At 38.9% G+C, this 15,233-nt stretch overlaps 1 protein-coding gene across 1 annotated transcript; it reads left to right on the forward strand.

Moving 5' to 3' along the window:
• Positions 1-3,567: 3,567 nt before the first annotated feature.
• Positions 3,568-11,505, forward strand: sash3 (SAM and SH3 domain containing 3; the record flags this gene model as incomplete). The annotated part of the gene is made up of 8 exons (XM_079228371.1): positions 3,568-3,624; positions 5,410-5,505; positions 6,907-7,041; positions 7,825-7,966; positions 8,854-9,011; positions 9,520-9,738; positions 9,833-9,977; positions 10,828-11,505. The coding sequence occupies 8 exons, from the start codon at positions 3,568-3,570 to the stop codon at positions 11,094-11,096; spliced, it is 1,221 nt and encodes a 406-aa protein (XP_079084497.1). The 3' UTR covers positions 11,097-11,505.
• Between the last annotated feature and the right edge of the window lie 3,728 nt (positions 11,506-15,233).

Consider the following 15,233-nt stretch of genomic DNA (forward strand, 5'->3'; position numbering starts at 1 on the left):
AAAACGCAAAATCAGGCAAAAGACAAGTAGGCGAGTTTAAGAGATGATTTAAAAAAGTGATTAAACAATAAATATCTGAAAAAAAACTCCACACTACTTAAACACAACTTCGGTTTCTTACTCCGGTACTTTTTCTACCAAACTAGACTGCTACACTACTCCATGTCATCACTCAATTGCATTTCTCTGACAGCTTCAGTTAACAGTTTGAGCTGTTGTTCCTTCTTGGTCAGGGAGATGCAGTTGCGTGATCACTACGGTCAGCTGCAGCGATGTGCACACCTAGAAACTTGCTCCAAACAGGATCTGTTGATGGGAAGAGGAAGTGAATTCCCCACCCTTTTGTCTTATGAACATTGAGACACTGCTCCGGTCAGCCGCTCCACCTCGCCGCTGAATGCTGTCTGGGACTGCTCTCGACCGATCACATTTTTAGTGGACTAACACCCATATGATTTTGTCAACTAATCAATTAATTGATTTAATCGACAGAAGAATCATCATCTTGTGTCTCATAAGTTTATTGGAAAAAGGCATTTAGCATTAAAAAGCATACAAAAATGACAAATAGACTAAAGAGATCTTAGTGGACTGAAAACAAGGTGTCCTTTTAGTTTCCTAATCGACTGATGGGCAGACCTCTGTTGTTTCTAATCAGGCCCACCGGGGTTGTGTCATCTGCAGACTTAGAATAATATGATTGGAGTCATATTTTGTGTGCAGAGTGTGTCGGCTATTGAGGTGATGTTCCCAATGTACACTGCATTGGGTCCCTCTGTGAGAAAGTCCAGGATCCCGTTACAAAGGGAATTTATTCAACTTTCTTCCCAGCTTCTGAGGGACGATTGTGAACTGAAATCATGTCACGTGAGTGTCCTTGTTCATCTGTGAAAGGGCTCGGTGGAGGGCAGAGGAGATGGCATCGCCTATGGACGGGGAGGGGGTAAGGTTTTGATGTCAAAGCATTTCAATGTGATTAGTGTGAGTGCTGCTGTGCGGTCGGTAGTCAGCGTTTCCCCGGGGCAGCTTAGCAGATGCTGCATACTCCTTCAGGTATTGTATCTAAAATGTTGTTTTTTTATCTGTGTAGCTTCATCAGGGATGTACAAAGAGAACTGGATACAGCGTTGGAGGCGGCACCAAATTCATTCCTATGAAAGTTGCTAAGTGGTGCATGCAGCAAAGAAAGTTTGACTTCTGAGTAGAAAAATACTCTATTCTTGGGTTCTGCTGGCAGTCTTTCACATCCATGGGGCTCATGATAGCATTTCTGTGCCTCAAGCGTCGTTCTCGGGCTCATTCACATGAACGGAGGAAGGAAAACAACTCTGGATTTGGCCATCAGGTGACAGAATCTGATTGGTCACAGAATACAGCATAACACCGCATGTGTCAAGTCTTTGTGCTAAACTAAATCAACACATCAAAAACACATCAGTAGCATCATATCAAAGCCTCACGCTACCAAAAGCAAGCGTTATATACATATATATATATAGGACGTGTTTCTTTTGATTCATCATAACTCTGTAAAGACGAAACATCAAATAATTTTGAAACTCACCATTTAAACAGCTGTGAGCAGAGCTTGCGGTTTTATTTCTTCCAAATTTGAAGAGTTCATGGCCGGTTGCCTGGCAATTATGTAAGTGCGACTTGAAGGTGTGAATGTGCCATCACACTACACCCTGAGTCTGCATGCTCTTGTCAAACATCACGAGAATCACATGAAGAAACATTTGATAAAGAAAGTCAAACAGCCTTAAGAAGAGGCATATTCATCAATATCCGTTCTGCGTTGGGGTTTGTGGTAGAGAGGCTCACAAAAAGAGGAACAACAAGTATGAGATCATTGTTTCTGGGAAAGTTAAACTTTAAAAGTCTCTTCTGCTGTGTTTTTGTTAGTATTTTAAATGGTATATTGTTTACATCTGTGTTTGCTAGCTAGCTAGCTGCCGTGTCAAAGCATTGCTCCATAACTAGTGGCCAATCACTCAACAGGGTACTACACTTTATACTTCTTTATACTGGCAATTTAAGATACAACAATTCATTATATTTTATAAACTGATATATGATAAATGTAATATATTTATCTTCAAACTAACTAGTGACTAAAGGACTAGTTTTAACTAGTTTACACTTATTTTCCTCTAAAATGTAGTAGATTAGTCCACATTAGCAAACTACAACCCCCCAGACTACTACTTACACATTAGCATTTTGAAAGGCGCTATTTTCTATGAATACTTTTACATTTGAATAGTTTAAATATATATTTCTTATACTTGTGTTATTTTGCTTGTATGGCATATTTCTAGGTTTTTAAAGTGTAGTATTACTAGTTTGCTTTCGTAAAGGATCTAAGTACTTCTTCCACCACCTCGTTTGCGGTTTCAGGTCACCTCAGGTGGAATCAAAATATGTTGCCTATATTTTATATCCCTTTAAGATCTGCAGACAGATCCGTTTTTTGCCAACCTTCAGTCGAGTGACGGAAACTTAAATAGGGCATGCTCTCATCATGTGGTTTGCTACCCACCAAAATAACAAGCTAAACTTTACTAACATTTTACTTCCCTCTCTGCTTCTACTTTGTCCTGAGTGTACACTCAAACACACGCACATTTCTGTGACTCACCCAAGTTGTTTTTAAATTGTCTGCTTTGGATTTCAGCATTTATCTCCTACATTTTAGATTAAAGTCCTTTGTTGGACGAGCGGGCCTGTCTGATCACTAGTGTGTGTTTTTGTTATTTTGACCTCCTGCAGCTGCAAGGCCGTTACTGAGTTTCTAAATATGTCATCCTTAGATTTCACTTCCACACTTCAGATGCAATGGCAAATATGTGTGATGGCTAAACAGCAAGCATAACACATAATGGGACACAGAGCTGGTTGGCAACTCAAGAGCTGCCGTGTTGCGTGATACAGATCTTTCCTGACTTAACTTCAACTTCAACATTTTTCAGAAGTTGAAAACTGATGACTGTGAGAGTAGACATGTTGTAACATAGTGACAATGCAGCAAGAGATGACTTGATGTTTGAAAAACATCTGCTCCTTATTGATAATCCTGAGCTTTTATCTGACTGAACATATGAGTGTACATATTATATGACTAACCAGAGGTCGATTGCACCTGTATTAAAGATTTACAGAAAAAAATACTTTATTTGATCTTTTATCAGCCTGTAGTGACAGTCAAAACTGAGTTGTGATGATATTTTCATGAACTGTTCTGTGTGACAGTCCTGCTTGCCACAGAGAGTTTGTGGCATGCAGGACTGAGAAATACATGTAACAAACCTAAGGTGAGAGCCTGTGTGAAAACCAGAGGACCAAAAACAAGGTTGGCCTCTCCAGTTTCTCTGTGGCCACGTAACTTCCTCTCAGCTTCTGCACTTCATGCGGCTGCAGCAGAGTGCAACTCTACCTTCTGTTTTTTTATCTGACAACCTTGGCAGCGACAGCACAGTGACAGGAACCCTCACTGATTTAAGACCGTTGTATCGCTCTCACAGCTTTTTATCCAAAGAGATCTCTGAAGGACCACTGAAGAAGAAGATGTTGAGGCGAAAGCCCTCCAATGCCTCAGAGAAGGAGCAAGTGCAGAAGAAGAAGGTGAGTTTTTTTGCCGATTAGTTTGTTTTGGAAGGTTTTAAGTGAATGTGCTCAAATTGTGCCTCTATAAATGTAAATATCATAGACAGTGAATTGGGAAGCGGTCTTTATTACATAGTGTTAAACACTTGATGTTTGCATTTCAACATCTCGTACAGCTGTCTCTGTGTGCACATCGTTTCAACACAGGATGTCTGCTCAAGTTCGTGCACATGTTTGTGGTGAAGCTGAACAAACCCACACACACACACAACTAAAGGTTCAGTGCGATCTTCATGTTTAAACATCTTTTAAGTGTCTAAATACTCTCTGTCCTCAACATGTTATTTTAGAAAAGCAAAGTTCCTCTATTCTGGCAGGGTGAATCATTGCTGCAGATGTAGTTTGAGTCATAGCAGGCTTTGTGGCTGCTGGCGCCTTCGTCTCCAGCAGCCAACACCAGAGCGAGCCTCCTACGCTCGACACCAGTGCCCTTATTTTCCATTAACATCCCCACTTCCTGTTGTCCAATCCACGCCTTATCATTACACATCTCATTGTCTGTGTTCTCGGCAATCGTCTCCTAATACACATCTATTACCGCTGATAATCGAGGCTGGAGAGGATCATTGTTCCACGACACGAGTCACTTTGCGATCATCGGCAGCAATAAAAGATTGTTTTATCTTAAAGCTTTGTGGCTTTTTAGGGAGCACAACTGTGGCAGGGGAAACAAACATTTACCAGCAACATTGGTAATAGCCTCATAATGATAAAGGTCATGTGTTCCCTCGGCTGCACTGGTGGTTAAATTCTTCAGGTTAGACACAGACTGAGACCATCAGCCGTCGGCACTGACTGGATGTCTGCCAGCAGTCACTCAAGCTTTGCCCGTTTCCTGTGGTTTCGACAAAGATTCAGAAAGGATGAGCTGCGCTAAAAACATAGTGACGTGTGGTTGTATGGAAATTAGACGAAAAGTTTCCACTGGAGGAAACTCTAAGATGTGAATATTATGCAAAAGAGTACGAACTTAATTTTAAACCTATGCAAGTGACATGAAGACATGAGTCGAAAGGACCAGTCTATTCATTGACTAGTGGATAGATAATTGATCAGCAGCTAAGTCATTTTTTCAAGAAAAAAGGCCCAAAATCTCCCAGTTTCTCCTCAGTTATGAAGATTAAGTTTTGTAAATTTGTAAAATGTAATTGGTTGGAGACATTTTAAGACATCATCTTAGGTGTCAGGAAAGTGAAAGAAGCAGTATTCAGTATTTTTCTGGCATTTTATTAACCAAACAATTAATCGAGTTATCCAGCAAATAATTGCCAGATGAATTGATACTGAAAAATAATCATGTACACATTTTTAATTCAGAATAGAGGATTTTATAGTAAGTGTTTTCACCACTGATGTTGAATTGTCTGTTCCTTTGATGAATATAAAATGATGTCCCACTATTTAACACAGAGATTGTCATGAATCTCCGCACAATGTCTGCAACATGACTTATCGTTGATAACTGGGAAGTGGGCAGTTGCTCCTTCTGAGAAATCCCTATGCAGATACATTTTTTCCACACATTTTACGAGGTGAAGAGATAAGAGCATATGGGCTCAACTGTGACATGAGCGTTATCGGTGTCGCATTACAGTAAAACACCACAAAACAACGGACTGATGTGTTTTTCTGGTAAAGCCTTTTTGTTTACACCGTTTGCTTTTTGATGAAAGTTTATTACTGCCCCTTTGTCGGATTTTCTCTTTATGATTTTGACATAAATGCAATTATTTTTGTTTCTAGCTCACTCTGCAGAGGTCCAGCAGCTTCAAGGACTTCATGAAGCACAAACCTACTTCTCCTGTTGTGTCGGAGAAGGAGTTTACCTTGGAGGAGAATGTAAGCGGGACTCCTCTCAAACATACTCATGAAAACAAACAAACACATCATCAAACATATGCATATCTGTTTTGAAAAGTAGAAGTAGATATCTCTCAAAGTCTTTGTGTTTTTAGTTCCATTTGATCACATTCTTCCTCATTCGTTACCCAGAACATAAATAACGCCGCATCCAGAAGAGAGCAAAGAAGTTCACAAAGTTGTTATCAGTAACGGCTGTTACAGAAGTGCACAGTTTGTGCTTCCTGATTCAACACAGCGCTGCACGTGTGGGCAAATGTTTTAACACTACAATGTTCACAGAACTTCCCAGTAACATTCTGCGTACCCTGAGTAGAAGTTGGAGGACAAACAAGCATAGAAGACGAGAGGAAGTAAGAACGAGAAGCATTGTGCAGAGCCCAGATGACAGCAGCATGTAGACAGGATGTCCGCTCGCCTCTCAAGCAGAGAGCCTCCGTATCAGACAGAGAGTTGCAGAAGCAGAAAGCATTTAACCAGGTCCTCCCCTAGAGAATTTATGCTCTTTTTTAATTCAATATTAAGATTTATTTTTTATATATATGTTAATTTGTTACATTCCTCTCTGTCTCTTTGGCTGAGCAGTTAACTCTCTGCACTTTGGGGGTTTATTAAGAGTAAAACACAATTTAGTTTTGTGAAAGAAAGTCCTGAATGCAGCTTACAAGGGCAACAAAACCTTGAGTTAAGTTAAGTTTGACTTGAGAATCTGAGTGATGAGTACTGTATCAGAAACAGCTATAATACATTCACCATCATAAAATCAATCCCTAGCCAGTTTGTAGAATCAACATAATGAAGTCTTCTACATCACAAACAACCCCTCTGAACTAATGCCCTATTTTCTATTAATCCAACAGTGCTCTGCTCTATTTTCCTTTGCAAATTACAGAAGACTTGACCTTTGTGTGTGAGTGTTGCACAGTACATTTGCGGGAACTAAGTGCCCCATAAAAATACTGAAAAAAACTAATTAGCTTTCATTACTGAGCCAACAGAGCTATGTCTGATAACGCTCACAGAAACTGAGCTTTCATGCACCTACCCACAATACAATATTGGTGTGTGTGTGTGTGTGTGTGTGTGTGTGTGTGTGTGTGTGTGTGTGTGTGTGTGTGTGTGTGTGTGTGTGTGTGTGGGAGAGTGTGTGCATGTGACTCTGTGGGTATCAGCTGTGTGTGTGTGTGTGTTCCACAAAATCTGAATACTTGACAGTGATGCCACCATGAACCACCGTGAGACTTAATTCAGGTCAAAGTCATAGTTTTGGCACATTTTAAAATCACTTTACTTAATTTGAATAAGGTTTTACCACACATCCTGTCATCTCCCAACACCTGTCAATAAATATTTAATGATTTTTTTGTACTCTCATCTCAGTTTGCAGAGGGCGTAACAGCAGAGGAAGCTGTGAAAAGTGGCAGCAAACTGGGAAAGAAATGGCGCAACGTCATCTCACGTACCATGACCCGAAAAACATCCAAGATGGTGCAGAAGGCTCTGGCAGAAGAGGGGGTAAAATCCTGTTTACAGTTACACTTAAGTTACTGTGCCATGAGCACAGTAATTCAACCGTAACAGTGTATTATAAAACTATAAAACAGTATCTATAGTTATAGTAATTATACTATAAAGGATTTCTGATGCAACACCGTGACATCTTGTATAGCTGTTGTTATTAAAAGATTTGTTGTCTCCATCTAGTGGACACATGTGTGTACTGTGTTTATCAAAAGGAAAGAAGAATGTCTCCGTTTGATTTTCAATGGTGGAAAGTAACTAAGTACATTTACTGAAGTACTGCACTTAAGTAAATGTACTTAAGTAAATACAAGTGGCAACAATTTGAGTATTTCCTTAATGCATATTTACACTTACTTCTTACTTCTACATTTTTCTTTTTTTAATTCCCCTAGGTTTATCTGACAGCTATATTTTTTACATATACATATATATATATACATGTATATATATATGTATATATATATATATATATATATATATATATATGTATATATATATATATATATATATATATATATATATATATATATATATATATATATATATAAAGAAGTTAAAATTGGCTTCATCTTGACAAATTACAACAGTAAAATCTTACACTCACATCCATACATCAGCAATATCTAAGATATATTAAAGATTATTTTCCTGTTGCTTTCACTAATTTATTTGATCGGAAAGCTGAATTATTGTGTGACCTTCAGTTTCAAATCAATATTATTAATTGAGTGAGCTGAAGGAGAATTGACTTCTGGCCTGCTGTGATGTCTCCAGGCTGAGAGCGGTGAGGAGCTGTCCCCGGTTCTCTTCTCTTCTGACTGGGTTCCAGATCTGAGTGCAGGACAAAGGACATCTGTTTGCTCCACCGGGTCCGAGGACGCAGCGCCCAGCCCCATCACTCGCCAGTTCTCCGGCAGTAAGTGTACATCACATATATATATACACATGATACACACATTTGTATATATTATATTATGTTTTTAGTGTTACTAACACTTCAAGAGGATATCACGACTCTGACGTTCATAATTAAATAAATGGCCATAAATCTGCTTACAAATCATAGGGGAACTAAAGATTCTCCAAATCCAGAACTCGGCTAAGAATCATCACTTTTTTAAGTTTTTTTCAGTATCAAAGTAATCCAGTGGTAGTTGTCTGTGTGTCATTGAGTGTTTATCACTTAGACTTTACAAAGTCAAATCTGATTGGTCAAGTCTTGCTTATCGTCAACTCATCAAATCATGTTTTTTTTTTTCTTGCTTATTGATCTCCCTCAGTTTTCGTTGTAAGTGTCTAAATAGTAAAAACAGTAGCAACTTGTAGCAATCCACAGACAGAAGGGAGTCGACGGGAGAGAGAGAAACACAAAACAGCTGATTCCTTCATCAAAATAAATATATCTAGTGCTGTCATAGTGCTATGTTCTTATCTGAGCCAACATGTAAACAAATATAGGCTAAAAGAAATTAGTTAAAGTTGTAGCTAACTGACTTCATGACAAAATTATACTTATTAGTTAAGTCTCCCAAAGCATTATGGGAATTATAGTTCCAAATCCTAGAGCATGATTATCCCTCAAAGACAGAACTAATGAAGGTGACATAACCCCATTAATATGAATAGTGCAACATGTCTTTTCATGTAGCATCAACATATTTCTGTAATTTCTCAAACACTCTCCTCTATTCATTCATATGCAGATGTTTACAGTGTGTTGAGAACCTGTGCACACAAACCCAAACCACGAGTATCTGAAGGCTCGGGACGACTCTGACTCTGCTTCCTGTCTGTTCCCCTCAGGTAGCGACAGACAGAGCCTGGACAGTGGGTACTGCCAGAGGGACAGCATGAGGCTGGAGGAGAACGGCGTCTCCTACAACGGGCCGTTCTGCGGTCGCGCTCTGGTCCACACCGACTTCACTCCCAGCCCCTACGACGTGGAGTCACTCAAACTCAACGTGAGTCTCAGGGGAGAGGGCTTCCTCGCCGATTTGGCCCTCGGCCTGTTCCGTCGTCTCGACAAGCCGTCCTCCGGGGAGCTTGTTAACCGAGTGAAACAAGACGGGTCGTTTTGATTCATATTGCTCAAAGCAGAATTTGAACTACACGACAAACTATGATCATTTCAGTACTAATTGTGTCACTGCTTTGCAAATTATACAAGAGTTCACGGAGAGAAAAGTCTGTTAAAGGGGAATAGAAATGTCTAGTGTTTAGTCATTCAGCTTCTCAAATTATTTGCAATGCTTCTACACAAGTGAGAATAATTGTATTTACTATTTTGTTGGTTCAGAGTAAGGACATATAAATAGTTATATTTATGGGGATTTAATAAAAAACCAAGCGCGTCTTGATCTCAAGATCTTTCTTTTGTTCATTTCCTTGTTCATTTCTTTTCCTCTTCATCTCCTCTTCGATAACTCCGTCATGACTGAGCCTGGCGTTCGTCTGTCGTCTCTCTTACAGAAAGGAGACATCATCTACATCATCGAGAAGCCTCCTGTAGGGACCTGGACGGGGAAGCTCAACAACAAAATGGGCTCCTTTAAGTTCATCTACGTCAACCTGCTGCCTGATGAGAGCCCTCCAGCCAGGAGGAGACGCTGCAACAGCAAGAACCGCCGATCCAAATCCAAACCCAAACCCAAAAGCCTGGAGGAGGTCCTGGACAGCATCGGCCTCACTGTGAGAGATGCTTGTGACACTGCAGAAGCACTACTGTCCGTCATAATGGTGGCTCGCCATCTAAATGTGTGCGTTTATGATCTTCTGTTTTCAGGAGCTGAGTTCTTTGCTGTCCATGCATGGTTTTCGGAGCCTGGAGGACTTTGCAGGCCTGAAGCTGTCTCACCTCAACGAGCTGAACATCACAGACCCAGACGAGCGCTCCAAGATCCTGAACGCCTCTGAACTGCTGAGAGACTGTAGGTGCACCCATCTTTCATAATGATGCTGCAATAAATACATAAAAAACACCTTGAATCCAGCATTTCAATCAAATCTGAGAGAAATGTCACAGTATTGCTAATTTCAGAGTTGCTTTGTGCCCCTCAGACTTCAGGTTTAGGCAGAGTTAAAATGTATTTGGGGAATACTTTATGCTTCCATCATATTTCCTCTGCCTCAGCTGCATAATTTGATGCCTGTTGTGGCTCAGTTGCACAGCGTTACACTCAGTTTCTCATTAAATGTCAGCTACATCAAAAACACAGTAAATATTTACTATCCATCTACTTCTATTATCTGTTCATTTAATTCTGTTGTTATGCTCAGTGATGATGCCCATCCAATAATTCATATATATATATATATATATATATATATATATATATATATATATATATATATATATATATATATATCATTTTATAAAATACTGCAGCGTATTCTCCAAAGATTGACTATTTATTCTGAAATATTCAATAATAGAAGTACTTCACGCTCTAACACTGCGCTAATGAATTTTTCATGTGAACAATTTTTTCAGTCAGACATCCAAAAATAAGCACAAAGAGTGCAGTTAGCCTCTATTCAGCAGTAAAAAACGCTGATTAATATGCCCTTTTTATTATGACGATCCCACAAAGATGGAAATCTATTTTAATTCATGAAAAAACCCCACAGAAAATACCATTCTGTCCCCTGTACCGGACATTTAGAAATGCCTCACACAAGCTGACTGTAGAGTTTGTCTCTGAAGCTGAACAAGCACCTCTCAGAGTCCAGGATGGATTGTACTTCAGTATTAAAATGTGATTTATTTTCCCTGCGTAGCCGAAGACGAATCAGAGCCAGAAGAGGAGGACAGATCTGGGGAGGTTGACAAGGAGCCGAGGGATTCGGGCTGTTTCGAGAGCTCCGAGAACCTGGAGAGCCGACGTGAGGAGCCCAAGACCGAGGAGGGACTGCAAGATGAAGCATCAGAGGAGCAGACGAACATGGAGGATGTAGAGAAACACGAGCAGCAAGAGGAGACGCAAACTGAGCAGCTGGACGCTCTGCAGGAGCAGCTGCAAGAGCTGACGGTGGACGAAGGATCTTGAGATGTAAGAGAAAAATACTTCTTCTCAGGCACTCTGTGGACGGAGGTGTACTGCCATTAAAATGCCTCTTCATCATCAGAGAATGGACTGATGATTGGAGCACAATGTAATCTTCAAATACTGCATGAAGATGATGGTCTTCGTTGAGCAAGCAGAGTTCCTCTTTGTCTGCCGCAGCTCAGTGCGCTGCTTAAATGAACGTGTTGTTTGTTGTTGTTTTCCTCCCGAGGATATCACACGATGCGTTTGTTTATGGCGGTACCAGCAAAGCATTTCAAAACGTTCCTTCTCTTCTTTATGAAGATTCTTAAAAGGTTTTAATGTCCTTCACTCTTATACACAATTATGAATGTAAAATAGTTTTCATGTAACTTTAAATGAATTGTAACCTTCAGTAGTTTGCTTTTACGTGTGAAATTAGGTATTTTCACTGATTTGTTACATTATGAGCAGGTTGTTAACAGTTGCTGTAAATAGAATTTAAATAAAACTAAATTCACTGAGATGTTGTTGATAGTGTAATTTATTGTTACTGTTCCAGTTTCTTAAGAAAGTTAACAGAAAATAGCAATTTATTGAATCAAGTTTTATATTAGAGGATTCCTTCATAGTTAATAGTAAATATTTTGATTTACTTATCTGATCTCAATCTCACTTGCTAGCCTGTTACTAGAGCTTTCAACCACATCTCACAGAAGCAGTCACCTAATTGATAACTGATCAACAAATTAAGAAAAAAAGACTAGAAAAGTCATGTCAGCTAAATCTGCGGGTAGTTTAATTGGCTTGTTACTTGTTATTAGGGGTTCTGAAAGTAACTGTTAGCGTTATAGCCACCTAGCCTACGCTAACAATACATTGTGTGTATTTAATCTGATCATTTCAGTTGGGAGGCTGATAAGCAAAAAGCTAAGTTCAGGATATTTTTTATCACATATCATTCTGACTTTTTATGGAAAAATAACATGTTTTACGACATTTTGATTACATACTATACTGTGACTTTTAATGATGAAATACACGATGGTGGAGCGGTTGTCACTCGGCGGTAGAGCTGGTCTTCCTTTAAGGCTCCTCCTGCATGTCGTCCTCGAGCAAGACGCTGAACCTCAAGTTAAGATGTTGCTATATTATATTACTTTGCTACATTATGACTTTTTTGGACATCCTATACTATGCCTTTTAAAAACTTGCAAAATGTAAAAACTTTACCGAACATACATTACTTTATAATATTTTTTTTCAACTAATTATGCTATTATACTTTTTCCTTCAACATACTTCTTTAGGTTACTATGTTTTTCAGAATCCTTTGAGACATACTCTACCACGTCTTGTTTCCCCTTTTTTGACATATGTCTATATATCATATGTCTTTCCTTTCAACAAGTATGTCAACAAAGTCCCAGAATAACCAGTATATAATCATAGTATAGTATGTCAAGAGTCACATTATAATATACCATAAATACATTTGCAAAGACATTTACTAAAATAATAAATCAAACTTCTATTGAAAAGCAAATAATAATAAGACAATATTGTTTATTTACCAGACATTGATCATGTAAAAAGAAGTGAAGTAAATTGAATGAAATACAGATAATCACAGTGCTGATACTTAACAATGTGATCATAAATTAAGAGTTCCATCAATGGTATAGTACTGTATCTGTATACATAATGCAATGTAATAGGTTGATCAGAGCATTCAGATCTGACCTCGGCATGGCATTTTACCACAGGAATCAGACGTACAAGAGATCAGCTCGGATCTTAAGTCTGCAAAACCTTTAGAGCTCAAACGTATACCGTCCCTTTTAAAATCTCCCATCCCTTCTTTTATTGAATATCATTCACATACATTCTTGCTTCTCGGTGACAGCTATCAAACACACAGTCTTCAAATACTTTCTACAAAGAAAGTTCATCCACTAAGTTCAGCTTTAAAAACTGGTCTTGGTTTAGTACTTCTTTATGTTATGTTTTCCAAACAAATATTCTTTTTTACTTCACGGAAACAATACTGCCACACACTTAAAGCTTCTTCCAACAGAGTTGTGTCAGTTATCTCTCCTGTTTTTATCCGACTGTAGAGATAAATCTCGAGCTGAAACTATTAGTCAATTGGTCGACGGACAAAAAATTAATTGCCAGCAATTTCTTTTAAGCAAAAATGCTGAGAAAGTGCTAGTTCCAACTTTTCGTATGTATATATTTTCTGATAATGAATTAACTATTTGGGGGTTTTGGACAAATTACTAACTTATATAAAATCCGATATGATAAATGTTCAATATCTTCTGACATCATAGAGACCAAACAAATCAAGAAAATCATCCACAGATGAACCAATAATTAATAAAACTGGCCTAGATTCATCTTTCAAAGTGTTGAATCTCTTTAAAGTTTAAACTGCTCCAATATTATGGTACAATGAAAACAATCAAGCAGCCTCAATTGCATTTCCCACTCTTTGTCTTTAACCCCATAGGAGAAGATGCGTCTCGACTTTAATTGTGTCTTCATAATAAATAATCTCGGTCAGATTTCAGAGTCTGATACAAAGCTGTTGACGCTCTAGAACTTCTACACAAGTATATTTCACAAACACCGTCTTGCATACAACACAATCACTATTACAAACCCTCACTATCAGCTAACATCATTTAAATACTAAGAATTAGCTTCACTTTCTCTCTCCCTCTTTCCTTTCTGTGGATGCTGCCCCTCGAGCAATCTTTGACCAAAACCAAATAAAGTCTCCAGCCACATGAAATGCACAGATGGGTGAAAAGAAAAGATTTCTCTGGCTTGGCTTTATTCTTGCAGATAACGAGCCTGCCACAAACTTCAAAGATGCAAGAAATAAGAGAAGAGTAAAAATATGTTCTTATCAAGGAAGGGGGCAGAAGATGGCAGGAAGAGGGAGGACTCAGAGGAAGATCAGCTCTGATGTGATTCGCAGGAGGAAGTGCTCAAGCTCACAGGCAGCATAATGAACACCAGCCCCACTGCAACACTGTTTTCAGTACATCTTTCCCTTCTAAAACTATGTACAATTCAACAATGGCTTTACTTAGTTTTTGCTTCACAAGGTTTAAGTCAGTGGTTCCCAACCGTTCAGACCTGTGAACCCTTAAAACCAAGCTATTTCATACTGTGACCAGTTCAACCAGAGTAATTTTAATTGTATTGATAGTAGTTTCTTTTTTATTCTTGAGAAATATTCACAGTATTTCATAAGAAAATACACACAATGTTTTAGTATTATATGTATCTGTATTATGACTATCCTGGTAAAAGAAATACTTGATTTCTTGAAGTTAGATGAGTAGATCGATACGATTCTTATGCGCTCTCTGTACGCTAAATATGAGGCTACAGCGAGCGGCTGGTTAGCTTAGCATAAAGACTGGAAACAGGGGGGAAAGCTAGCCTCGATCTGTCTTAAGTTAAAACATACATCTACCAGCAACTCTAAAGCTCACTAATTCTTTTGTTCAATCTGTACAAAAAAGGTCAAGACAATCAAATTTGATTCAGCATATTAATTAGTGGGCTTTAGAGCTGCCGTTTCCAGTCTTAATGCTTAGCTAAGCTAACCATCTCCTAGCTGTAGCTTCATATTTACTATACAGACATGAAAGAGGTATCGATCTTCTCATCCAATTCCCTGGAAGAAAGCAAATAAACTAGACATTTCCCCAAATGTTGAAGTATTCCTTGGATCATCTTGTGACCCCTGAGATGCATCTTGCTACCCCCAGGTTGGGAAACACTGTACTACTTTGCATTTCTCATTTAAGACTGTACCAGTGATTAGAACGGATCTCAAGGGCTTCTCTGATGGCCGACCTCAGTTGCCTTTGATGGTGCAACTGTTGTGATAAGGCACTGTCACTACCAGTGTCTACTACCATGAGAAGTCAGGCCTTTTCTCTCACTCACTGGATCTCTGGCTGAGCATCTCCTGGATACAAGGCTTTAACTGCATGTCAAGCAATTTCATCTGTTTCAGAGCGCCGACGTCATTATACAGCCTTGTTATATAAAAATGGAAGGACAGGCGTTGGTTTGGATCACTTTAAAAATAGATGCACGTAAGTAACAACAGTACTGAATGCAGCAACATCA

This window comes from Taurulus bubalis (assembly GCF_910589615.1).
Source record: "Taurulus bubalis genome assembly, chromosome: 13".
Classification (NCBI taxonomy): Eukaryota; Metazoa; Chordata; class Actinopteri; order Perciformes; family Cottidae; genus Taurulus; species Taurulus bubalis.